This window comes from Dermacentor silvarum, chromosome 10 (assembly GCF_013339745.2).
Source record: "Dermacentor silvarum isolate Dsil-2018 chromosome 10, BIME_Dsil_1.4, whole genome shotgun sequence".
Taxonomy (NCBI): domain Eukaryota; kingdom Metazoa; phylum Arthropoda; class Arachnida; order Ixodida; family Ixodidae; genus Dermacentor; species Dermacentor silvarum.
In genome coordinates this window covers 15,012,279-15,038,932 of record NC_051163.1, presented here as the reverse complement: position 1 = coordinate 15,038,932, position 26,654 = coordinate 15,012,279, and the positions used below count along the sequence as shown (strand labels likewise).

The window sequence follows — 26,654 nt, the reverse complement described above, 5'->3', positions numbered from 1 at the left end:
ATTACAAAAAAAAAGAAATTAAAATTGCGACGACAGCCCATACTTACACTTTTCATCGCCTATGTACTTGTCTTCTACGGAATCCTCCTCTTCGCGTTCATGAACTGCATACCGAACGGCACAGGCAATATAGTATGTAACAAATGACGTCACTACCTTATTTTATTTGAAAGTTAACGTAGATCACTTTGAGCGCATGTCCTTGTGAGACAAGAGGATCCGGGGGAAATCATTACGCAGCTGAATGTGTCAAGTAAAGGGACTCTCACCAGGACTCACTGGTGAATCCAGAGGGGAGGGGGGCGGCTGAGACACTAAAGGTTATCGTGGCATGATCACGTCATGAAAACCTGCGCACAAACACACGGACAGAGAAAAGAGCGCGACACTTGGCTGGGTGTCTTCTTTTCTCTGCCCGTGTGTTTATGCTCTGGTTTTCATGATGCAATCATACCAACTCGCCCAGCTTACTGTGCTTCTATGATCACGTGCTGGGCCGACTCTTTCTGGCTTCACTTTTATCGCGTTGTGCTCCCTCGTAGTCTCTTACTTCTTTCCTTCCGCCATGTCTTCTTCTTCTTTCTGGGGTTTTACGTGCCAAAACCAGTTCTGATTATGAGTCACGCCGTAGTGGAGGGCTCCGAATTAATTTTGACCACCTGGGGTTCTTTAACGTGCACTGCAACGCAAGCACAAGGGCGTTTTTGCATTTCGCCTCCATCGAAATGCGGTCGCCGCGGCCGGGATTCGATCCCGCGATCTCGTGCTCAGCAGCGCAATTACGCCTTAGCTGACTGAGCCACCCCGGCGGGTACGTCAAGCGATATATATGGTCCACACGTGAACGAACTCGAGGATTTTCCCCCAACGCTGCAACGCAGTGGGCGCAAGAACTCCACCGGAAATGCATCGTGTAGCGAGAATGAAGAGAGCAGGAAGAAAAAAAGAATACACCGACAATTACGATACTCCCGAATGGGAAATTTTAGCGCAGCTCCATACGTGTTTTCATTTCGCGATATATTGACTGGCGCGGACAATCTGTCTCGTGCGGCACGTTGCAAACGGAGCGAAGTGTGGCGCGACTGCCTCGCTAATATGGAGATAGCGAGAGCCAGCGCGTGGGTGACGCGTGGGCGCGATTCACAGCAGCCGCCGCCGACAGACCTCCCAGACGACGCGCGCTACTCTGGCGCTATCTAGTAGCATCGTCATTCGCACTACGCTTTTCTTCTCACGCGTTCTCCATACCCTCCTCCGCTTTCCGCCTCATGGTTCCGCTGGACCCTCCTCTCCGCTTTCTTCCTCGCGGCGCTAAGCGTTCGCTTTCATCTTTCGCTGCGCTCGTTCGCTCGGTTACAAGTGACGACGACAACGCCGACGCTCGCCACAGGAACGGGCGCCTAAGAGCTGCGCTGTAAAAAAAGGTGTGGGGCGTGATGTAAACGTCACGTCGGCAACAGGCACCCATATATAGAGCGCTGGTTGAGGTGTTTGAGGTAAAGGGAAAGAGGGCCTCTGCTGTGGGGAGGGTGACTGCTTTCTTGAAAATTTGGCATCACATTTAGTTTGCTTCTACCTCCGCTATTAGTAAACCCTCTTTGAAAATCCTTGCGGTGGAACTCACTCTGGACGTAGCTTTACTTCTTAATTCCAGTGTATAATACGAATTTCTGACAGAGACTAGTAAGGGACTCGACAAGAATAAAGTGCTGGATTGTCCTGTCCGTGTAGAAATCGTTTACTAACACAGTTATTGTTGACAGCAGCAGCAACAACAACAGCAGAAGCGGCGACGAATGTATATAGAGTGGCATCGCGTTAGAAAAGGTTATGTGTTGCACGATCGAAAGCTCTCGCCAAAAAAAAAAAAGAGCCACCACAAATTAATGATCACTTTGATACCGACGCAATTACGGCACCAAGTGCGAATATAGTCGGTCCATGCAATAACAATAACAAATGAATAGGCACACAGGACAGCACGTTTCCATGGCCGCAAGCGCATTGGTCGACGGTTGCGAGGCGCGCTTGTCGACGAAGTCTACTGCGCGTCTTTTATCGAGATGCGCGCCATTTCGTGTTGCCGCTTACCAAAGCTGTTATTGCGATAGCAATTATATGGACATTCCAGTTACATTTCTGCCGTCGTCATCGCCGTCGCCGTGATGTTCCGTATAAAGTCCAAGGGCGATAACATATTTGCCGCGCGCCGTATGCTATATGTGCGAGTGGAAGCGTGCGAGCATCGTTGGCTCAATCTAACGCGCGCAATAGAGGATAGGGGGGGGGGGGAGGAAGCGCGCCGTCTTCCGTCGCGCGTAAGGCACCGGAGGGGAGCTGAGGGAGGGTGGAGGCGTTCTGCTCCTGCGGCTGCTGATTATGGCTTGGTATGGCGCGGCCGTGCGAGCTCTATCTTGAAAGCAATCTGCGCCGAGTACAGGGCCTAGGTGCGCCGAGGGCTCGCGTTGAAGTTAGAGGCGGCATGAAGGTCCATTCGCTCGCTGCTGCAGCACGCTTTCTCACTCCAGCGTTTTGACAGCGAGTTTCCGTGGTCATCGATTGAGTTGTTTCATGTTTGCTTGTGCGCGCGTGACACCTATGTTTGTTAATTTAGTTAGGAAACGAATGTTAACAAGTTTAAACGGCTGTTGAAATTACTATCCTTACTTCGTATAGCTATCTACCAATTTGCTTTCGCAATCGATGATTTGCCTTTTGGGCGAAATTGCGACTTTTTTTTTCCCTTACAACGATTCCCACAGTGCGTGGGATCTGCATATTTTCTTTTCTCATTTTGCATCACATCCACGTTGATTGTAGCGCCGCGTATTCGCCACAGTGGAATATCTCAGGGCCTGTCGCTCGGCAGCAACATAATCGGTCTTGCAGGTTTTGCAACCTCCGGAACATTGCTGCGGCCAGCTCTTGCGGCGGACGCGATGGAGTCAATTTGTTCACACCGCGGTATATGCATAAAGAGTGATTTTGGAGAGTACCGCCAGCACTCACCCATCATATAACTGTAGTAAGGTGACCAGGGGCACAATATGTAGGTGTAGATCTTTGCACAAGACACCAGCCTATAGATGCTTCTTCGGCTGCCCACTTGGTGATGATGATGATTCCAAAACTATGGCTCATGCCCCACAACTGCGAATGGGCCAATAAGCGGGTGGTACATTAAAAAAAAAGTATAAATGAGTAAATAAAATTTGCATGGCAATTTACAAGAGAGAGAAAAAGAAGACGGATAATGTCGCATTAGTGCAACAATCTATTTAGCAAATAAAATTTCAATTTACAAGGCAGACATCCCCGTCGTTGAACCCAAAACCGAGGCCCCGAGAGACAGGAAACTTGTGAAAGTCAATGGAAGTCCAAATTGTCGAAACCGAGCCTCGATCAACAGAAACATCAATGACCGAACAAAAAGAAATGATCAGTTGTCTCAGACTCATTAGATATATAGATGTAGAGCCTAGATGCCAGTGGCACATACCTACTCTGGGGGATTGGCTTTACTTGAAGGGCCACGAGTGTCTGCCGTCTTCCCACAGATAGTGTCTCACGTGACATTGTCTGATGAAGCTCGAGACCGCTTTACTATGGTGCGTCGATACCTTCAATGACCACCAGCGTACCTCTAGCTCATCTAAATAGCAGCACGGTCACCGCAGCGCATGCAGTGTTCAGGTTCCACTCAGCCGACTGTTTCAATGAACTTAAGGCCTCAGTCAAAAGCCACTCCAGCAATATAAAAACGAAAAAAAAAAACATGAGCCATTCCACTCTGTGAAGGTGGATGACCAGTGAAGCTGTTTAGTACGTACGTAGGCGCGTTGCTCCTCGGGAGTCCGGACTATATGCAGCCTCCCTATTACGATGACAGAAGTGAAATTCAAGATGGAGAACAGTATTTGAAAAAAAAAAAAAAATGCTAGAATACTTCAGAGTATATGCAGCACTATTTTCTTCCCAGAATTTTGTAAACATTACATTTTGTGAAAATTGTTCCGATATTCGGCTTTCTTTTCTTTATTTGATATTCGATTCGAAATCTACTATTCGGTATTCGCACACCCCTGATAAATATCTTGGCGTGAATCTCACAGCTCACCTTCCCTGGTCATTGCATATCACCACCATCTGTGCTATTGCATTTAAAACAGTTGGTCTTCTGTGGCGCAATGTGCGAACTTCAACTACTAACGTGTGTAAATTAGCATGTCTTACATTTGCGCGCCCACAGCTAGATTATGCGTCGTCTGCATGGTCGGGGTATCAAAATTACTTAACTGCCATGCTCGAATGCACACACAATAGAGCTGCTCGGTACATTTCAAGAACCTATAACCGTAACTCTAGTAAACACAAATTGCTTGATATTCCTTTGCAGCCACTGGAAACTAGTCGCGCAATCGCTCTGCTGTGTCTACTTCACAAGTATGTTCATAATGATAGGCCATGCCCACTACCCCCTTTGAAACTCTTGCACGAAGCCTCATCCCAATTACATAATCCTCTTAGCACATTTTTAGTATGACACAAGCCTTCAGTTTATCTTTAAATAAAAAAAATTCATGCAGAAACTACTCAAGGAGTTGTCTAAGTATGCGTAAGCATTGTGCCACTTGCTCGTTTCCATGCAGTCCGGTGTCATCATTAATGTTATGAAACTTGATCCGACCAGTATAAGCCCTTATCCACCTGCATTGGTAGTTATCAGCCTTATCGAACATGATCTGAACTTTAGCAACATGGATGTCCAGCAAAGCTGTTGCAAAACTACTACCACTACATTTGCCGAGGGGGGTAGGTGATTCTTTATTGATGGTTTGGATGGTTGTTTTGAGCTTGTTCCTTATTGAAACGTATGCTCTTCTGTGTGTTGTATGGGCGATTTCAATGAATGTATGCACTGTTCGCTTCACTTTGCTGAGCGCTTGTAGCCTCTGCCTTACGTGGGTATGAGCCATTGCATTCGTCTTACGTGACGGACAGGATTCTCGTTGGGTAGGCATAGAAATGCTTACGCATTTAATAAATAAAGAGTGTTTGTTTGTTTTTCAGAATAGCAAACACCACCAAGGACGTTATAGCCTGTGCATCATGAATGCAGATCATTGACAAAAAGTTTACATACGATATTGCAGCCGTGAATCTGTGGCATTACAAGTTCAAGACGGAAAATGAAAACTCAGGCTAGTTATAATTCGCGCGGCACAGTGCCTTTTTACAGTCCACAAACACCGTCCAAGCAAGCCTGTGTCCTGGGATTGAATGCATACTCCAGGATGGGCTCCTCAATTATTATGTTATACATAACGTTCCGAGGGTCCCAAACCAACCTTTTCCCTGCTACTAACACGATAGTTAGCAATTTTCGACAAAAATGGGGCAAAATTCCTGGACAAAAATACAAAAGCAGGTCTCCTAAACAGCACGAAACGAAGGCCCCATGCAAGCCGTGCAAGCTCTGCCGAGGTGAAGCAGTGTCACATGATCAAACTTTCAAAGCAATAATAACAGCAGCACCAGCACTCTCAGTGTTGTCGCATTTGCTAAATATTGGCTCACTAATAAAAAGTAACCTGACACAAAGTCTGTAGCGGAACGCCAGTTCTTTATTTTCTTCCAGCAAAATAACACAACTTGTTTCAATCGTGCCGTCTTTCACAAAGCTCAAAATACAGATCTGCAACCCATGTACACCACGTCACATAGTAAAAGTGGACATGTAATACCTACCACACAGCAGACATCATTGGCGTACAGAGGACATAGGGTAGAAAAAAAAAATAACTAGAAAGAAGGCGCGACGTCATGTACCCCTACCTACTAGGCGAGAAAGGTACTCCAATAAGAAACAGCTGACTCACAACGCATACACGTGGAAGAAAATATGAGATTCGGCAATAAAACAAAATGAGATTCGTCGGCCTCTCAGTGCAAATACCGCTGCGCACCCAACAGGACAGCGCTACATCATAGCTGCCCATTGCACCATGAGGCCTGGCCAAATGAGCCAGGAGTGCAGATATGAGAAACATAAAATATGTGTGTAAAAGAAGATGCCAGCGACACTGCGGCCTCAATGTCGCGTGTGAACAGATGCCCTACATGACAACTTGCTCTTAAGTTTCGCTTAGGCAGTGAGAAAAAACGTCATAGCTGCTTGCCCTTTGTGTTTGCACTGGATGGCTTGGGTGCTGCTTCGTACATCTACCATACATGATGTCCGTCAGGCACAAGTTATCAACTTCGATGCCTTCAAGGCTTTCTTTAACTAACTTCTGAGCATTTGAACAAAGCGTGTTTTACTTTGGATGAACTCAAAAGTAAATAGTTAAAGAGAGCGCCTGTGTTACCACACAGCTTTAGGAATGTTATGAGATTCTGGTACTTTTGCCTGCGACTGGAGGTAGGTGATTGTGCAAAGTCCAGCTGAGTTGGTTGAGATTTTAAGTTAAATTCTCAAGTGTGCAATTTCAACACTTGGGGAAAACCGTCGCACCTTAATAAAATTACTAGTAATACTCGATAGCAGGCAACCACGCGCCTTGTGTGCCACCTTTTGTCCGACTTTCCAACGTGGCCATCCTGGCAGGTTGTTTTGTTCGACTGTAAAAACAAGGTTATTATGCTGCGAACCTGTAGTCGTGAGAAGCACTGACCCTAAAAATGAGGTTATTATAATGCTGCCAACCTCTAGTTACGAGATTCCCTGTCCTCAGATCTCGACCTCTTCACAACAAAAGTGGCGCAACGCTGCAGCCTTCGCAGCATGGCCATCAGTTTGCGGTGGACAGCCGAAGCATGCACCCAAACTGCCTCACCCTTCCCTTCCCATAGTTCCTTCCAGAGCAATGAATGAGGACGACACAACAGCAGTGGCAGACGGCGCGCCTTCTTCAAAGCTCCGGGCACAGAGGAACAGAGATCAGCTAGCGTAAGAGCAGCTGCCTTGCATTTTGTTTTGTGTGTGTGTGTGTGGTGCCATCTAAAAACATGAAAAACGCACATACTATTTACAAACTAAAAACAGCGCAGATAGCCTCTTGGAGACGATAAAGACTCGTAAAAGAAAACAGGACATGGAAAGGAACGCACTAGGCTTGTCTACAGAAGATTCTAAATGGAATGTGCACTGCAAGAGGCTGAAGCCCGGGTCTGTGCTTGGGCCCCCCCAACCACTCCTCTCCTCGGGGCCTTGTGACCGCGGAGGACGGCAACTCTTTGTGCCAGGGGCCCGCGCAGGGTCGGCAACAGCGCAAGGAAGCCAACCAGCAGCACGTAGCCTCTTCCACTGGCTGCACCCCGTACCACGCGCAGCGCACACTCAGGTATTCCACATATCCCTCGAGCTGATCAGTTCGTGACGCCCCTGTTTCTTTGAGGTGTACTTTCGGCACACTTTAAAAGTGTTGCATCTTCTCGAGATGTACACAATAAAGAAAGTTTTACATCGTTGGAAGTTTATCTTGTGCCCAAAAAATAATTGTCACCTATCTTGAGTGTACTTCGTTTCTTTAGCGCTAGTCACCCGGCCCTTTCCTGTCAGGAACATCATGCTGATATGCACATGCTGTTTGTGACCTGGAAGTAGTGGGAGTGCAGTGTTAAATAAAGGAAGTGCATGCGAGATAGGTGATGATTTTTGTTTGGGGTAAACGTTTCTTAAGAGTGTACTTTTGCCGCACGGTAATAACTGTCACCACTCTTCTTTACCGTACCTGTCCAATGAGTATCGGCCAGCAATGCTATATGTGTGCAGGCAGATGGTGACAGGAGGAAGGCACTGGCCACACTGAGTCAATGCAAGTAAAGGAATCTGAGAATCATGGCAATTATCACTGTAGGACAACACTACACCACGAGAAAGTGGAACATTTTTAAGGTGCACAACGATAGCCGTCACTCTCACGGGCATTGCGTTTCCTTCACCGGTGTGTGTGTGTGTGCCCAGTGCTTTCCTATCACCGGCACTTAGACAAGCACAATGTTATTAGTTGGAGGGAATGCTATTTTGCGTGTTGCCAAAATACTAAAATACTCCTCAGAAAGGAATAAAACCTTCAAAGAGTGTTTAGCATGCCCTCTCAGAATTGCGCAATTGCGCAATCTTGTCCAGAAAGTGTGCTCAAATTCCAATTTCATTAAGTTACCCTAAAGGACGTCCCTGTTGTTTAGAATCACTCGGCTATGCCAAAGGCAGTGATGCAATAATGCCCACACGCTTGAGGGCTATCATCCACTATATGGGCTGCAGCTCTGAGCGCCTTCCTAGACCTTGCTCGGCTGCGATTCGGAATGGCAGGCGACTGCAGGGTGAGAATGGGTGCAGCCAGTGGAGAGAGACCACGGGAGAGCAAAGCCAAAGAGAGCTTCAGACAAACGTGGCCAAAGCCGAAGGGGATGTGGTCTCGGGTGGCCGCTGCTGTTGCAGCTGCTGCTGCTGCCGGCGTTTGGGGGCGTACTCGCCAATGAAGGAGCCATCCTCGCCAAACTGACCCGGGTCACCTTCTCCGTACTCAGCCATGCTGTCGCTGTCGCTCTCCTTGGTGCTAGAGTGCAGCGAAGTACGACTGCCACGCACCGGTGCCTGCTGGGCACTGAAAGGCAAACGAAGACCGGCTTGTGACAATGCCATGCCTCGCAAAGCTCATTTGCATTGTAATAGCAGAAAATCAGCTCGGTGTCACAGTTGTTCCCAACAGACAAAGCTTAAGTGATAAGCCAGCACATGCATGAATAGTGCAGAGGAAGTTGAATATCGCAGTGTGCCTGGAAGGCCATATAAGCATAGGGCTTCACAGCTGCATAGGAATAAGCACATTTCTGGCCAAGATCTGGAGGTAGCAGAAAGGGAGTGTGGTAGTGGTAATGCTGGTGCAGGTTTCAGAGACCTCTGACACAGCTCACTAGTCATTTAGTGATCACTCAAAATGTATAAGTGCAAAAGCAATGACAAGATGCAGATGACACATTCTCTACTGAGCTCCGACATGTGAACTTGGGCCTCAACTTTACAAATACCACTCTGTGCTAAAGAAGCTGTGCATACGATGATGCATACACTGCCCAATATTTTAATCAAATACTGCTCCAATCAAGCAACCATTACCACATTCTTAGGAGGACTAGGACATGTGGAATCTAAAGAGTGCCATCAACTCCTATTTTTCAATCAAGAGTTCAACAACAAGGGCACTGATAATATAATGCAGCAGAGTTGTCCACTCGCTTGATTGAACATATCTGGGGTTTGCTGAGCAAACTGTGCAGTAAACCCGCCGCAGATCATGCAGCAGCTAGAGGAGCCTCGCAAACACTCACGGCTTAGTGTATTCGTGGAAGCCTCCGTCATAGTCAAGGTCTCGACCCTGGGCCACTTCCTTGTCGTGGACCGAGTACTTGCCACCACGGTTACGCTTCACCAGGCACACGAGGATGAGAAGCAGCAGGAGCAGGGCCAGGGCGCACATCATGCCAATGAACCAGGCTGCACCAGCCACTGCGTCGGGACTGCCTGGCGCCCGGATGGCTGCAACCGCACACGTGCAGCGAGATCAGCACAGACAATGCACTACCCTACCGTCATTGGCATTAATTCTGCATGCTAAAATGTACCATGTGCATAGGGCACATGCTGCCATTGCTGTGTGCAATTTATGTATACAGTGAAAGAAGGTGCAGTGTGAAGAGCAAGAGCTAAGGTCAACCTTGTTCATTCAATGTACACCAATCTATCTTCAAATTTTCTTCAAATTAAGCGGATTTTTTTAACTGCCTGAAACAACGAAAAAGCTCAGAAAAGGAAGGGCAAAACTGCGCGACACAAGCAGGTCACGTTTATTTTCCATGTAGCAGGAACTTCTTGGAGCTTGGTATAGTATTTCGCTCCACTGCTAGACTAAACACAGCTGCAGAGGACATTCAGGGGCTCGATAAAGCGGCCACCCGAGAAGGCGCATCATCGTCTCTGCCATCTCCTACTGTCAGCACTATTGGCGATTTTGTCTTCCACATTAGCGTACAATGCCTGCATGTCTGCTTTTATTTTTGAAGTAGTTGGCGAAGCCTAGTCGACCTTGTCCACCACTTCTATTGCCATCTTCATACTCTACTGAACTCGCATGTGGCCGAGATTTTCAAGTGGTTGGAAATTGTACACATACAACACACCAGCAATGGAGAAAACGTGACAACACATGCAATGCACCTAGTATGGTATTTACATTAGAAAAACCAGAAATGAAAATGCAAAAGTGGCATGTGTATTGATGATGATGATGCTCCGACTCGCTTCTTTGTAATGGGTAAAACACGTAAAATTAACATACACCGCCGGACAACGTAAGCACTTCGCACAGCTGCACGGCTTATCCACGCCCACATTCCAGAATCTAGTGCTTGTTCAATCGGTGGTGTCCGATTCTTGCTATTTAGTGACGTTGATTGCTACTGCCGCTTGCAGTACTACAAGCTTTCGAGATTCGACTCTAAGAGAGCCGTCGCTGCTGTGATTTGGATGCATATGGAATCTCTCACTGGAAGCAAGCCACAACTGCCATATTTCTGACAGCATGCCTTCTTGGAGGCCACAATAGAAAACTACGAACTATCCGGACGGATGCATGTGGACTTTAATATTATCCAGTATATTTTGCATAGCAAATTACAGGACTGCACAAATTCTACCAATTAGCCGAATTTTCAAATAAACCAACATCAATTTATCGAAGTTTTACTAGTGCCACTGCAGCTACACAGCTCATATGGCACCATGAGATGCAAGTTGACGACAATAAGGTGCCTCGGTGAAAAATAATATGCTTTTTTATGTGCACAAATGCCCCATGTGGTCGTCAGATTCTTTTTCAAGTGCATTGTTTCTGTGCCGGCCATATGGTAACCCTTGCTTTGAATTTGTCCTGTTTTGCCAAATGAAAAAGTTTTACCTATTTTCAAGTGTTTTCTAAGTGGTAATAACTTATCAGGCATGGCTTAAAATCTGCATTAATATTTTGGCAAGCAGTTGCCAACACTTGCTCTATTTCTTTTTCTTCTAACTCAGCTAGAAGCAGCAGCAAATGCAAAAGTTAGCAGGCTTGTACGAAAAACATGCTGTTTGAGCATTACAAGTTCAAGAATTTGTGCATGCAATTAAATGTTTCCAAAAGTTTCCGTGCAACATTAAAAAAAGACATGTTATATTTGTTTTTCTGACCCCTAAAATTATGTGTGCATTACAACACGGTAAATGCAGTACTGAAGTTTTGACAAAAGAGGATTTCGTGGTCATAGTGATTCCTCCTCAACCTCTTGTAACATCTGCCAGTTTGTATTGAAGAGGAATGCTGCGCCTTTTTCCCATTCATTTTGCCACTGCACTGAAAGGGGAGATGCGTACCAAGGCCTCCAGTCTCGACCTCCTCGATTCGCGAAGGTCGTTGGTGTTTGCCGTCGACAGCAATGACTCGCATCTCGTACAGGGCGCCTGTCTCCAGGCCCTTGACCAGGATGTTGTCCTCGTTCTTCTCCACCATGGTGGTCTCCCACGTCTCGTCACCCTTGCGCCGGTACTGAACATAGAAGTGGCTGCCCGGGTGGCCTGCCATGGCTGGCAACCACGTCACCTGCACATAACATTTGCATCCTTCATCTCGGATCTCTAGCCATTGAAGCTACTACAGTTAATCCCCGATATATAAAACGCAAATATATAAAATTATTGTTGATATCGAACCATTACATTCGACGAGGCACTGGAACATAGTTTGGTATGTTATAAACAATTTGGTGCTTGTGAGTTGACGGACTAATATCTAGCCACTGCAATTCCTTCACGCGACTTAGTCAACTTTACTGACAATTCCACAGATGCGCATTTTTATAGGTTGCACAGATTTCACAAGAAGAGCCAGTGCACACCTTTGCTTTTATGTGCACGTTGGTTGTTTAGCCTCCTGGGACTGGCCAGCGGATGCTCTAACGTACAGGCATTCACTTATCTGTTCTTCCCTGCAAACTCCACGACACCACACTGTCATCAAGAAGTAAGAATTCTCGTATGTGTTACTATACACACAGTAGGTCAGTGGCTCTAAGTAGACTATCAAAAGTACACATCTCTCAGAATTGTGTGGCTTATTCCAACACCTCTGCAGTACTCACTTATGCCCTGTAACTTTACTCTGTGCTCAAGGTATCAGGGTTAACAAACTTGCATGTTATCTTTGCACTCAATAATGCTACCTCAAGATGCAGAACTGCAGAGCATCCTGCCAGCATCTGCCCTACCTGCACAGCTGCATGTCCATCGCGATCCGGCAGGTAGGCCCAGGTAAAGTCGGGCATGTCTGGGACACGTTCGGACTCATCGGCCGTCTCCAGCTCAATGAAGTTGGGATCACCTTGGCCCTGTGCAGTGGCTGCGTGGATTGTAATCCGGTACTTGGTGCGTGGCTTGAGGCCTGCCAGTTTGGCTCGTGACTCCAGGGGGTCACGCACAGGTGGCTGTCGCTCCATCTTGGGCCCAAGCTGGGTGCCACGCACCTCCTCATAGTAAATGTGGTAGCCTGTCAGCACACCGTTGGTCTCCAGTGGGCGCTTCCAGAGCAGGTAAATGCCTGTCGAGCCCATTGGAATACCCTCGAACGAAGCCACGGGCCCCGGAACACCCTCGGGTGTTGTGAATTCTATGCTGTCTGACGGTGGACCGTTGTACATGTCGTTGAACACCAGGACGTGGACCAGGTTGCGTGAGAATGGCCGGAACAGACTGACTGTCGCCGTCGTCACGTTCGCCGGCACCACCACTTCTCGCAGCTTCTCTTCGCCTTCGTCGGGAGTCCATGTCTGGATCTTGTAGCCACGGAAGTGGCCCCGCACGGACTCTGGACTGACGGGACTCCAAGTGAAGTTGGCCGTGCGGGCATCGACCACATTGGCCAGCTTGAAGTCCTGAGGAGCAGCCAATGGCACATTCTCGCCCGAGTATCCGATGATTTCTGTGGCAGCTGTGTGCGCCTGACCTCGCCGGTTGTGGGCCTCGACTTTGATACGATACGGCTTAAACGTAGGCTGGCCATATTCGACGTGTCGATTCTGCTTCCAGTCCTCGATGATGCGAGAATTCCATGTGGCGTCAGGGATGTCGTCGCGCTTCCAAAGTACCTTGTAGAAGAAGGCTGGTGCATTGTGCTCAATGGGAGGCATAGGTGTCCATGTGATGAGTAGGTTGTCGAAGCGGTCCCCGCGGCCCATGACGCGGTCGGGGTTCTTGTGTGGCACGTCTTCAGGAGTCGTGCACCTCGACGATGCCCCCGAGGGCAGCGAGGGCCCGATCTTGTTGCGAGCCACAACCCGGAACGTGTAGTTGGCCCAGGGACTCATGGACACCTTAAACTTTGTGTCGGGGGCGGGTATGTTCACAAAGGCATCTTCCCACGTGTCGGGGCTGAAGGAGGTGTTGTACTGAATGGAGTAGGACAGGATAGGGGCCCTTCGATCGCCAGTGGGCTTCCACTCCACGAGAGCCATGAGGCCGTCGCAGTCGATTTTGACCATCTGTGGTGGATTGGGCACATCTGCAAGGTTGATGGGAAAGCAAACCATGGTCAGTGTTTGTCAGAAACATGATATGCCACAGGCAACACAGTAGAAAAGGGCTGATAATAAATATTGTTTGTGAGAACAAAAATAAAGGAACACAAATCAATTCCATGCATCCTGCAGGACTACTAAATAACTTAACAGTGACTGAAGAACATGAAAGTCTAGAAGAAGCAAAGTTAATTGACCAAGGCAGCAATTTTATGTGTGTTTTAGTACCTGTAATAAAAAGAAATGAAAGGGTGTGGAAGAAGAAAGAGATGACAAGCTGTGCCTGAACACAAGCAAGTGGGTTCACATCCCATCTGTTGTGGTTTTGGAGCTGACTAATGCTCTGCAGGCTATGTTTACAAACCTATGCACAGAAATGTAGCTTTACTGGTAGAACGTTGCATGCAACATCAGGAGGTTGTAGGATAACAAATGCCCCCAAAAAGTAATAGCAGCTTCAATTTTCCTCTGCTCTTCCTTAGCTTCAGTGACTAGAGGCTTCTTTGATAGTTATTGCATACAATAGAACTTCATTCCTACATAAAAAAAAGAATGTGAGATAAAACATACTAACTGGAAAAAAAGACAATCGAAAGTAAAAAAAAAATTGACAATCAACTGTGGTTGACATCTACTGTATTTTTGCTTTGTATAACCTGCACCAAAAATGCGAAAATTTCAGTGGTAAAGTAGAGGTGCAGATTATACGCGAGGTTCTTCCTTTAGTGCAGCTTCACGGCAATGCATGTTGTGTGGTGAATCCCCTACTGCAGTAATAGTGACTAAGCCTATTTATCTCGCTGATACTGCTCGTTTTGCACACACAGCCCAATAATATTGTTACGGCGCAACCAATAGTGGCGCCAGTCAGAAGAAGACGATTTGATGTGTTGAGGTAGAATCAGTCTCCCCAGCCATCTTGTTCATGTCTCGTTGCTTCTCTTGTATATATTGTAAATACTCCTGTATATGTGACCTCCTATATGAAAAGGCATTTGATTCAGTAGAGATACCAGCAGTCATAGAGGCGTTGTGTAATCAAGGAGTTCAGGAGGCATACCTGAATATCTTAGGAAATATCTACAAAGATTCCACAGCTACATTGGTCCTCCACAAGAAAAGCAGAAAGTTACATATCGAGAAAGGGTTCAGGCAAAGAGATACAATTTCTCCAATGCTATTCACGGCATGCTTAGAAGAAGCATTCAAGCTCTTAGACTGGGAAGGCTTAGGAGTGAGGATCAACGGCGAATATCTCAGCAACTTTCGGTCTGCAGATGACGTTGTCCTATTCAGCAACAATGGGGTCGAATTACAACAAATGATCGAGGACCTTAACCCATAAAGTGTAAGAGTGGGGTTGAAGATGATTATTGCTACGAGGTGCTGCAGTAGTGAACGATGATGACAGGACTGACGAAGCCGACGATCGCCAATAGTCGCGCGCACGGGCTTCATCTTGTATGCCTGTCTACTGCCCATTGTATATATTTTGTAAATATATTGTCAAGCTTCTTTTCTCCCCGTAAGATTTTGGTGGAGTTGCGGGGCACATGTCTTTTTTTGTTACTTGGTTAAGATTCTGGTAGTCGATACAGAAGCACCAGCTGTTGCCCCCTTCTTTCTAACGAGCACAACAGGAGATGCCCATGCAGAAAACAAAGGTAATGTTCAATAGCCTGGCAAGGAAACAAGAACTCACGATCGCCAGTCAACCTCTACAGTCTGTAAAGGAGTATGTTTATCTAGGTCAATTACTCACAGGGGACCCTGATCATGAGAAAGAAATTTACAGAAGAATAAAATTAGGTTGGAGTGCATACGGCAGGCATTGCCAAATCCTGACTCGGAGCTTACCACTGTCGTTGAAAAGAAAAGTGTACAATCATTGCATTCTACCGGTGCTAACATATGAAGCAGAAACTTGGAGGTTAACAAAGAAGCACAAGAACAAGTTAAGGACCGCACAAAGAGCGATGGAAAGAGAGTGGTATGGATCAGAGAACAAATGGGGATAGCGATATTCTAGTTGACATTAAGCGGAAAAAGTGGAGCTGGGTAGGCGTAGGATGGATAACTGGTGGACCATTAGGGTTACAGAATGGATACCAAGAGAAGGGAAGCGCAGTCGAGGACAGCAGAAAACTAGGTGGAGTGATGAAGTTAGGAAATTTGCAGGCCCAAGTTGGAATCAGCTAGCGCAAGACAGGGGTAATTGGAGATCACAGGGAGAGGCCTTTGTCCTGCAGTGGACATAAATATAGGCTGATGATGATAATGATGCGACTTCCGCAACGTAACAATATAACAACCTGTGAAAAAATATTGGGCAAGTCAGCTAGAGTTTTCCGCAAGAAAAAAGTGTCATTCAATAGTGAAGAGCGTGAACGCCAAAATTTAACAACTCCGCTCCATAGGATGATAATGATGATGGCCGTGAGTGGGATTCCCTTCGAAATGGGGCGGTGGCTTTTCCCACCACACTCTAGTCTACTGTTTAAGTGTTTAAATTATTTTATTGTAAAAGGTCTCTAATTTCTACCTTTTGCTGTATATTAATTGTTGTATTCTACAGTTATACAAGAATGGTAGGTGGCGACGCCACGCGGAAAGTCGGAGAAGTGCTTGGACTGGAGCACTACAAATGCGCAGTGTTGCTTGAGTAATAGTAGCTTTGGTGCAGCCTTTCCTGTATCAAATGTGCAGGCAATATGCGAGGATATTTTAGTTTTCCATTGGACTGAAAGTGGGGGTGCAGATTATATGCAGGTACGGGTTATACGCATGAAAATATGGTATGTAACGCGAACCGTTGTGTGAATCATTGCAGCGGGAGACCATGTGCACTCGTTGAGCTGGTGGGGTCTGGGCCTGAGACACATGTTGTTGTTCCTGCGGCTTCGGCAAACTTACGTTTGTGCTCCTCAAATTCGACCTGCATCAGCAGCTTCTTCGAGCGGGGCATTTCCAGCGCATTAATCATTATTACCAAAGCAACCCAAGACACGTGTTGTTTTCCTATTGTATAGTTTGCAGTGAAACTGAAATGAAATCGAGCTGGTTGGCAACGCCAGAATATAATTCCACGTGTTGTTGTTTTCCTATATTGTAGTTTGCCGCCGGAAACCGAAACGAAATTGAGCTGGTTGGTAGTGCTGGAATACAATGCCTGCTATGCGATGCGGCCAGAGGGAAACACGACGCCCATGAGTGGCGAGGAGTTTTGCTCCTACCCAAATAAGAAACTGAGTATGCGTAGCGATGTGATGCAATATGGGTGTAGGAGGTCAAGCTGCTACAGCGGGCGGCTACAACTTGTTGCGCACGCCTCCTTGCGCTTTTTCTTGTTTACATGGAATCTAGCGGCCAGAAAACGTATCATTTGATTGTAGTAAAAAATAAACTTAAACTGTATTGAGTAATTTTTTGAATTTTAAATAGTGAACGTTGGGCGCTGGAAAATCGTGCATAACGAGATCCATATCAATAAGGTTCTACTGTACTCAGTGATAACAAAAGAGTTCTGCACAAGATCTGCCACAACACCGCACCACACTTACGCTGCATACCTCTGTGCTCCAGAACATAGTTCCCGAGGGACACCAATACTGAAAGAAGCTCATATCTGCCGCGACGTCATGTAAACGAGTGAATGTAATTGGCTGGTGCTTACAAATTCCTTTTGAGTTGGACAGAGATGCATTTGCTGCTGCATTCTTAGGTTATCCCCAACTATAGGGCTTCATGCTTGTGGCAGAAGCATAGCCCGCTTCAACGGAATTTTGGCTAAAACAGAGCTTTGCAGGGAGGCCAACATGCTCAATCTTGTGAATTGTCTACTTCTCTTGGTCATTTACCCCAATGTCGTTCTTTTTCTGACAGCGCCTTGATATATACAGTGGAATCTCATTGATACGATTCTGCAGAATACAATTTTCGGGATAATACGTTTCTTTTTCTTTTCCCTATAATACGATTTGTAGGATAATACGTTAGATAATACGATTTTTGGAAATTCCGCTTTATTTTCCGGTTCTCGAGAAGACCGTATCAACGAGATTCCATTGTATACAACATTTCAAAACGTTTAATGTATTCCTGATGATTCCACATTTTACAAGTCACCAGACATACCGAAAAAGTGGGCACTCACCCTGGACAGTTAGAGTGGCCTGTGCACGATCACTGTCCAGCTCGGTGCGTGCCACGCACGTGTAGATACCCGAGTCGAGCTCAATGGTGCGCGTGATGGTGAGCGAGTTGTCGCCCGCCTGCACCATACGTGCATCTGCCTCTGGGTCCACAGGCTGGCCGTTGAATAGCCATTCGATGCGTAGTTCCAGGCTTGGGTCGGCTTCTGCATTGCACCGGAAGGTTGCACTCTTGTCTGCTGCCACCTGCGTGAAGGAATGGGACGCAGTGACACATGAGCACGAGAAAGGGTGATAAGCAAGAAATGTGGTCTTAGCAAATGAGCGACATTGCTATCTACCCCTTCGTAGTGCTTATGAAAAAGTAAGCAGCATACTTTAGAAGCAACGGTGGCCCATTAGCTATGTCGTTGCACTGTTGAGCTTGCGGGTTCGACCCCAGCCGTATGGCTGCATTTTGATGGGGGCAAAATGCAAAAATGCTTGTGTACTTAGACCTTAAGTGCACATTAAAGAATCCCAGGTGGTCAAAATTATACCGGAGTCCCCTGCTACAGGGTGCCTCATAATCAGATCTCGGTTTTAGCATCTAAAACCCGAGAATTTAATCTTTAAAGCCCACGCCCAGGCCCAATAGTAGTTAGAAATTAGTCCAGTGTTCGACACGACCTGTGCAGCCAGTGGCACAGTCAAAATCTGCAAAAAGGCTCCGTCTGCCTTTCCAGGCATCAATAGCTTGGATTTGGAAATTGAAATATCTAGGGCAGGGTCAGAAGTTTTGAAGATAGCCATCAAATGACCTGTGTTTATTGATAACATTCGCTTGAAGCCTGTAAGCAAAAATGACATTTGGCACTGTAATGTGCGAGAATAAGTAAAATAAATGATTAGAGTAGTTTTTAATATACTACATGCTTGTTTTTATAGAAAGAGATGGGAATGCAAGTGGAATAAAAGATTATACCTAACTAAGAAACATTCACATGTAACGTGGCACATGCAGTGAAACATTGCAGTGCATTTCCTAGGTGCAGCAGCGTCAGACCCAACATCAACATTTTTGGGTATTCAAGCCATATCACACTCAACGTAACAATCTGCAGACAATGTTGAGTTTGATAACCTGTGCGCCCACAAAAGTGCGAAGAAAGTGTTAACCAGCACCACCTGAAACCATGATGGCAGATGTGGAACATTCGATACTACTAGTCTTATTTCACTTAAATATGCAAGCACTACAACTCGATGACCATGCAGCTTTTTACGTAAAGTTATAGGTTTCTACATGTAGACATGGCCTTCATTAAGGGAATGATTGTCACAAGGGTTAAAGGGTCTAATTTTATTGTGGGGATAGAACTCGGGACCTGCAGGGCTCCTACTTTCAGCGTGAACAAACTAGAACAGAGGTCCCTTGATGTAGGCGTCGAGAAGCGAGGCAACTGTCGTCTGCAGTACATAAACATCATGCCTTTTTACAAAAGCACCAGCTCCTCTCCAATAGCTAACATGCTAATTCCCAAATACCAAATGCACCTGGTGCGATCAGCGATCTTTCTACGCCAATCATCATCGTCAGTCTATTTTTATCAGCCTCTGTTAACTACACTGCAGAATGAGGACCCCTATAAGAGATTTGTGTTTATTCCTATCCTAGCAGCAGCTGAATACGTACTATGCAAAAAAGATTTGCTAATCTCACCACACTATCCAATCCTCTAATTTTCTCGACTGCATCTCCATTCTTTAGACACTCATCTTTTAACACTAAAGGACCACCATTCTATAAACTTCATGATGTATTTCATGATGCAAGCGTATGAACAAAATGAGGGGAATCAGCTCAGTTACCTCATAATTCTCTGGTGGCTGGGTGATGAGTGTCTTGCCTTTGACTTCTAGTGACCCAGATGCCGAAGCATCACCAAATTTATTGCTGGCATAGCAAGTATATTCTCCCTGGTCAGTGACTAGCAGGTCGTCAATCTGTAGGTCGCCTGAGTCGAGGACGCGGTAGCGGCCTCCGGTCAGCTCCTGGGCTTCCTTCATCCATTTTACTTCGGGTCGTGGAGCTCCAAACACACGGCAACGCAGAGTCACCCTCGATGTTACCACAGCCAGTGTAAGTTGTTCAGGTGCTTCCGTGATGGTTGGTGGAAGTGCTGCAAGAAAAACTCAAGGGTAAGAGCGCACCCATCAAATAACAAGCGCAATGATCATGTGTGGCCATGGCAAAATTTAGCTCTTTGTGTTCAACGTGTCCCTTGAAAGCAGTGCGCTTTAAGCTGACTGGAGAGAGCATTCCCAGAAGAAAAATATATTGCTACCATAGACTCCAAATGACTAATTAGGCACTTACCAACCTTGCAGCTTTGCCAAGTGCACTTTGAAAGCATGCATACTACTCAGTTATAGCCAACTTAGCCAAAATTGGATTTCGTTGCAGTTTGTGTTTAAGTGCTTGGCCAAAGAAACTAACGTGCCTAGGGCAGTGTCAAGGTTGTGAGGCTAACTGTAACAGAACCTGGCAAGGTGAGTTGCCAAGAATATTTAACCGAAGTGACAAGCACGTTCAGTCTCACATTTGTCAGCAGAGGAGCGGTCATGAACTCAATGCTAAAACAGACCTCCAAACAAGTGCACAGTACACTAAAGCGTAGCAGATTTGTATGTGGCCTATATGTGTGAACCACAATGTAATGCTCTCATCCAAGCAGAATCTTTGTTTCAGCTAGTCGGTGAGTTATACTTCAAGAAATCAATGGCTCAAGAAAAATGCAGACAAAGAACACATATGACAGGACAGGCGCCAAGTTCCCACTAAGTTTATTCAAGAAAGCTAATTCTTGTTCTGATTAAACTCAGCTGGAAGTTGACAACCACCTTGTCAAGCGTGTTCATTGTCCATGCCTTTTTTGCGCCAATGGTTTCCTGGCGTATGGCTCCAAATCGCAATGGCTACACAATCTGAGGTACAAAACATGTTTTAGGACATTTGTTACACGAGTGTATAGTGCATGCATTAAATGAGATGACAGCTGACAAGCTTGTTTTATGCGCTATATGCCTGTGCGAAAAATTTGTGCATTCGCTTGTCTGCTGTCTCGTTTTATGCTTGAGCTATAGGCCTGTCCAAGAAATATAGTGAAATATAACCTAGATCAATCTGCTACCTTCCAATCTTTCAGGATGTCCAAATTGTTTGTGTCATCCGATAGTCATAAAGCTAGCTATGCAGTTTTCAAATATAGCTGTAGGGCTGTAAGAAGATACAGCAGCATACTACAAAACAGATTTCCATTCAAACAACCATTAAAGAACAGCAGCTGGCCCAAAGGAATGCACGAATGATATGAAAGAACAATTTTGTGCTGAACTTGCTTTGCTCTTCTAATATAAATAGCCAGAGACAGACACAGAGGTATGCGAGATGAGTTCAAACAGAAAGCCCATGTCAAAATTGGTTAACCCTCCTGAGATAATAAGCACGTGTTAGAGCTTGCACAAAAACCAGAGTTGTCATTTCACTTAGGCACACGCCACACTGCAGGCTCCTTGTCTGCTAGTGATCCGAGATAACAACAGCTGCAAGCACAGGAGATAAGTCAAAGCTCTCAAATGTTGCTTAAGAGCACTATAGGCTGTAGCGTGCTGTTAGTATAAAAATAACAGCAGCCTATTCAACTCGGCAGTTGCAAATCACGTCTGCCACTGAAGATAAATATTTGTAGCTGTGCAGCTGAATTAGCCTCCAAACTAGCACAGCTCCTACTAAAGCATAACTTTGGTTTGGGCAAGTTGGTTTATGGTTGAATGGTTGGGAAAGCATCGCCAAAAAGCACAGGGACAGAGACACATAGTACACATGACGGGCGCTCGTAATGTGTACTATGTGTCCCACCATTCGTCCTACTAAACAGTCTTGAAGTCCATTGCTTCAAGTAAATGTTGAATATTTTTAAACATGTTTGTTTCATTAACATGCAGCAAACTGCCTGCATTCATTCACTCTGTGCATGTCAAGCCAATAACAATGTTGCTATTCAGAGCAATTATTTGTTAACAGCAGATGGCTTTTCTCAGCACCGTAGCAGAAGGCAAAAAATGTATGCTGGCACTTACCTAGCACATTGAGGTAGAAGTCACGGAAGGCATATCCATGAGGGTTGGAGGCGTTGCACTGGTAGACAGCCGTATCACGTTTGGTGAGTGCCTCGATGGTAAGCAACGTACCCTCGACTTTGCGGCGTGCATTGGGCTCAGCCTTCTCTACGGGCACGCCATTTACAAACCACTGCAGTTTGGGCTCAGGGATGCCTGTTGCTGCGCACTCAAAGCTGACGCTTTCTTCTTCAGCCGCATTTGTGTTGTCCGGCACACGCAGCCAGTAGGGTGCTGCTTCCACCTTGACATGCATGGCGTGCGTCTGAGCCACACCCACACCATTGTTGGCTTGGCACTCGTACGTGCCCTCGTCCTCGAAGCCCACTGAACGAATTTCTAGCGTCTTTCCATAATTGGAGTACGTGAAGCGTCGTGACGTGGGGTTTGCACCCCGCTTGGACCACGAGATCTGGGGCGCTGGCGTGCCACCATAGATGCAGTAGAGTTTGAGTTCGTGGCCCCGAAGTGCAACTAGGTTTGGGGGCGACAGGTACTGCTTGACGGGAGCGTGTTCTGCCTTTCCTGCACTCGATGTTGGCTCCACTTTCAACTGGATCTTGTTGCCAATCTTGTATTCACGCCTGAACACCGACGTGGCACTGCATGTGTATACGGCATCTGAAAGTGCATCACCCAGTTCGACACGTGAGAAGTGCAGGTCGCCTTCGGGATCGGCAGTGATGCGTGATGAGTTGACATTGCGGAGTGCACCGCTCGAGTACTGTATTAGCCAGAAGATGTTTGGTCGTGGGTAGCCCGTGGGAGGGTTACAGTCGAGCGACAGCGGGTCACCCTCCACCACATAAACTTCTTTGGTAGTCTCCTCTGCAAAGTTGTTCAGTTCAGCCTTGCGCAGGAACACAGAATTGGACACGGATGTGCCGTGAAGGTTGGTCGCGCGGCATTGGTACAGTCCTTCGTCGACGTCGTCTGGCTTGGTGAAGACGAGCGTACCACGGCGGGGCTGCTGTGAGATTCGCTTGTCGTACGAGACGTAGTCGAACTCCTTGTTGTTCTTTGTCCATTCGTACGTGGGCTCGGGGTGGCCCTGAGCTTCGCACTCGAGCAGGAATGGCTTGTCCAACTCGTCCTGAGACTGGGACACCTGGTACAGCTGCTCGTGTTTGGGCTGTTTCACCATGGTGGGTGGAGAGGGCACCACTGCACCCGCCACTGCTGCACCCAGCAGCAGCAGCAGTGCTGGCACGAGCGCCATCCCTGCGCAGCAAATTCATAACATCAAAATTTGTTCGAAGCCAGAATGTCATGATGATGATGTTGAACTTAATGTTTTATGCGTGAAACAAGATTAAATGGAGCTTGGCTGCAGGCACCCTAATTGCACCATAGGGCTGTAGATACCTAAACTCTCCTCGAGGTCACAGGTTCAATTCTTGCCACGGTGGCTGCATTTCGATGCGACAACACCCTTATACTTAGATATTGGGGCACGTTAATGAACCAACCCCATGTGGTCAGACTTAATCTGGAGTCCCCACTATGGCGTAAATCAAGTTGTTTACTACTACTAACACTATGACGTGCCTCATAAAGTTCTGGTTTTGGCACGTAAGACCCGAGAATTTAATTTTTTTGAATACCTATTCTACTTCCAAAGAATGGAAAGATATTGGTAGAAGCACAAGGATGAAAGAAGAGTGTCTGAATGAAGGGGGAAAGAAAGGGTGGTTGCAGGCTGGCATGGTCTTAGAATGAGCATGAGCAGGCTCGATACAGAAGAGAAACGATAAATATGAATGTATATTTTTTCTCTCATGCATCCCCATGTTTGCATGGTTACCTTTAATAATCATACAAAACCACAACTGCCAGCCACAAGTATATTGGGAAAGTGCTACCAAATGATGCAAGCTGATTCAAGTTTGAGCTAAAATTCTTTTAAAAATCTGCTTGAAGTCAATGTACATTTAACACGAAGTACAACTTGGGGTGCACAACATGATTTAACAAGGAAATGCTGATTTAAGTGAACGTTTATATAAACAAACTCAATAAGGTGAAGTCTGTCGCCAAGTCCATGAGAGAAAACGTAAGAAACGAACACACACACGCCACAACTGTTCGAACTGAGTGAATAGAAGGCACATCAAAGGAGGATACTGAATTCATGTGTTACAATCACTGCCTGGTGTCATTATTACGTCACATAGTACAGGTTGTAGTATCACTGTAAGTCCAATCAGTGCACTTCCCCGACATTCAATCCCTCCCACGTGTCATAAAATCATAGTACGGGTTGCTGCTGTCATCAGCAGTAGGAAAACTGGGTAGACTAGCGTGCGCTGCAGCCAACAGAAATTATAGAAGTCATCTCGTCTTGGAAACGCCCATGCTTGTAACTAGAGCGCCATCGATCGAACACTAAACCGGTCTCGAAGGGCAGCTGCAAACACGCCGAAGGGGCATCTGCTGGACATTGAACGTGCAACCATCATCACGATTATCGGATGCCGGCGCAGACCCGTCGTAGTCGAGGACGCGCGGTTTGCGATCGCAACTCCCAGACAGCTAGTACTCGGCGCTAAATATAGTGTCACGTAATTCGTCTTCCAAATAAGCTGACAAGGACGCTGCCGCGCGTTTTAATAAGCGATTTGTGCTTCCGGCTCGGTTTCGCAGCACCCGGAAAGACGCGGAGCAAGAACACTTCGAAGAAGCGAACGCGGGCGCGGACCTAGTAAATAAACGGCCCGAGCTCGTTGTGCCCGGTGTGCGCGACAGTGACCCTGTCCTCGACGCTTCCATGGTTTCACACGGCCGAAGACTGATCGGGATCTGAATCGCACAGCTCAGCCACGCATTGCCGGTGATCCGAGCCCAACGATCACATAAGAGGCGTCATTGAAAGCCACGCCGCAGCGATAATGCGCTCTTCGCGAGCCATCTCACGCCGGGGTAGGGCATATCTCGTACGCGGTAGACGAATCGGATGCAGCAGCCAGTGTGACACGGGGTCAACTCGTTACAAGCAACCAGAGGGAGGCCCATCGCGTACAGACAGGGCCACGCCCCGAGCACTGCTCGCCGCTCGCCCGGACAACGCACCGGCGGGGTCGCGGACGCCTCGTCAGGCGCGCGGCCACCGCTGTCCCGCGGAAGGGCTTGAACACCGGCACTACGAAACCCTTCCAGCCGCCGATTCCAAAGAACGCCCGACGGGCGCCCGTGGAACTAGGCCTAAGCGATCCAGCCTCGTTCCTTGCACCGGTCGCGACAGCCCGGATCCCATTCGTGCGGTTACGAAGTATGCCGCGGCGAAGAGGGCAAATGAAAAGGGGATCGGACCTAGCTTGAACCTGGGAGTGCCCGGTCCCGGAGACCTTGCGGGCGCTCTCCTCTGCGGTCCACACACACTCTGGCACACACACACAGGGCCGACGACAACTTCCGAACGGTCGGCGTCCCCCTTGACACACACAGAATCGTTGCCAGCGAAACGCGGGCAACACGCACATACACACCTTCTTTCGCGCGCCGCCGTGGGAGCGGACAGACGCACGCACGCACAACAACACGAGCGAGAACGGTGACGTCAACAACCAAGAATCGGTGACATCACGTAAAACAATGGGCGGTGCCACTGCGCATGCGCTCTTTGCCCCGTTAGCGTTGTGTAAAACGGCTAGTAAGTCAAATAGCCATTTTAACGCAGTCAACTGCCGCGCGGCGCTGCAATCACAATAGGCGCCGCCATTTCACTTGTTTTGCGTGTCTGGAGAGCGAAGAAAAACTGAGGGTACAGCGGTACAGACTCGATTTTAGAATTTGACTTCCGAACTTAATGAAGTTATACTTTACGTACAAATTGCAGCGTGAGCCTACTTTACAGTTATGTGCTCTATTTTACTCCGCACACAACTTGTGGAATGATTTCATGAGCACTGTTCACTCAATGATTTCAAGCTGGTATTAGTACAGATTCTCGGTTCTAGCCGAAAATACTTTGCCATGCAATCTAGAACAGCGCAAAAGGCAGCACAACACTACAAACTTCTCAATATTTATAATGCGAAAGCTGCCGCTGCACTTTGTACACGCTTCGGCCTTTGGAATTAAATAAATGGTAGAGGGCCCGCAAAATAAATTTTGTTCAAACACTTAATTCATATATCCACGCACATGTAGCATTTACACATCGCGGCCCCAGCCGGCGGCCGTTAAATCGCTCCATGTGAAGCAGGCATTATTACACAATTTTCTCAACTATCAACTTACTGCCTGCAGCGCACTCTCGCGGTGTTTTCAACTCAAGGCTTGCGCTGAAGCCCCTAGTTGGCTTACTAAGCTTTCACGCTCAACAGCCGCTCGAGACGGCGTCTGCTTTCTCGCTGTTGCGCGGCCGCATTTAGCTCCATTCTGTGGTAGCGTGCCACCCGCATGACGGAGTGCGCGTTTAATTATTAGTGAATTAGGACGCCTCTCGTGAAGGTCGAGGCGTGGGTGCGACCCAGAGATTGGCTGTCGGCCAGACCATTTTTAATAAAAGCAGCGCAGTGGTGCAAAGGGTCACGCTCCGAATTGCGTTTGCACGTACCTCATCACATCGAGCCTATAGGGGGAATATGAATTGCGTTTCGCTGAAAACGACACCTTTATTATTAGTCAGCATCATCAGCCTATATTTTATGTCCACTGCAGGACAAAGGCCTCTCCCTGCGATCTCCAATTACCCCTGTCTTGCGCTAGCGTATTCCAACTTGCGCCATC

The 26,654-nt window shown here is 47.0% G+C and overlaps 1 protein-coding gene across 2 annotated transcripts; it reads right to left on the bottom strand.

Annotated features, from left to right (window-relative positions):
- Nucleotides 1–5,607: 5,607 nt before the first annotated feature.
- On the bottom strand, nt 5,608–25,485 carry LOC119431154 (neuroglian-like). Of its 2 annotated transcripts, none has more exons than XM_037698626.2 (8): nt 25,409–25,485; nt 21,885–23,144; nt 19,614–19,924; nt 17,765–18,008; nt 12,307–13,595; nt 11,417–11,642; nt 9,340–9,547; nt 5,608–8,615 (listed from the first exon to the last, which is right to left on the bottom strand). In XM_037698626.2, the coding sequence occupies exons 2-8, from the start codon at nt 23,140–23,142 to the stop codon at nt 8,390–8,392; spliced, it is 3,762 nt and encodes a 1,253-aa protein (XP_037554554.1). In that variant the 5' UTR covers nt 23,143–23,144; nt 25,409–25,485; the 3' UTR covers nt 5,608–8,389. The 2 variants fall into 2 exon arrangements, with proteins under 2 accessions (XP_037554554.1, XP_037554553.1); XM_037698625.2 differs by lacking the exon at nt 25,409–25,485 and adding an exon at nt 25,233–25,395.
- Nucleotides 25,486–26,654: the final 1,169 nt, after the last annotated feature.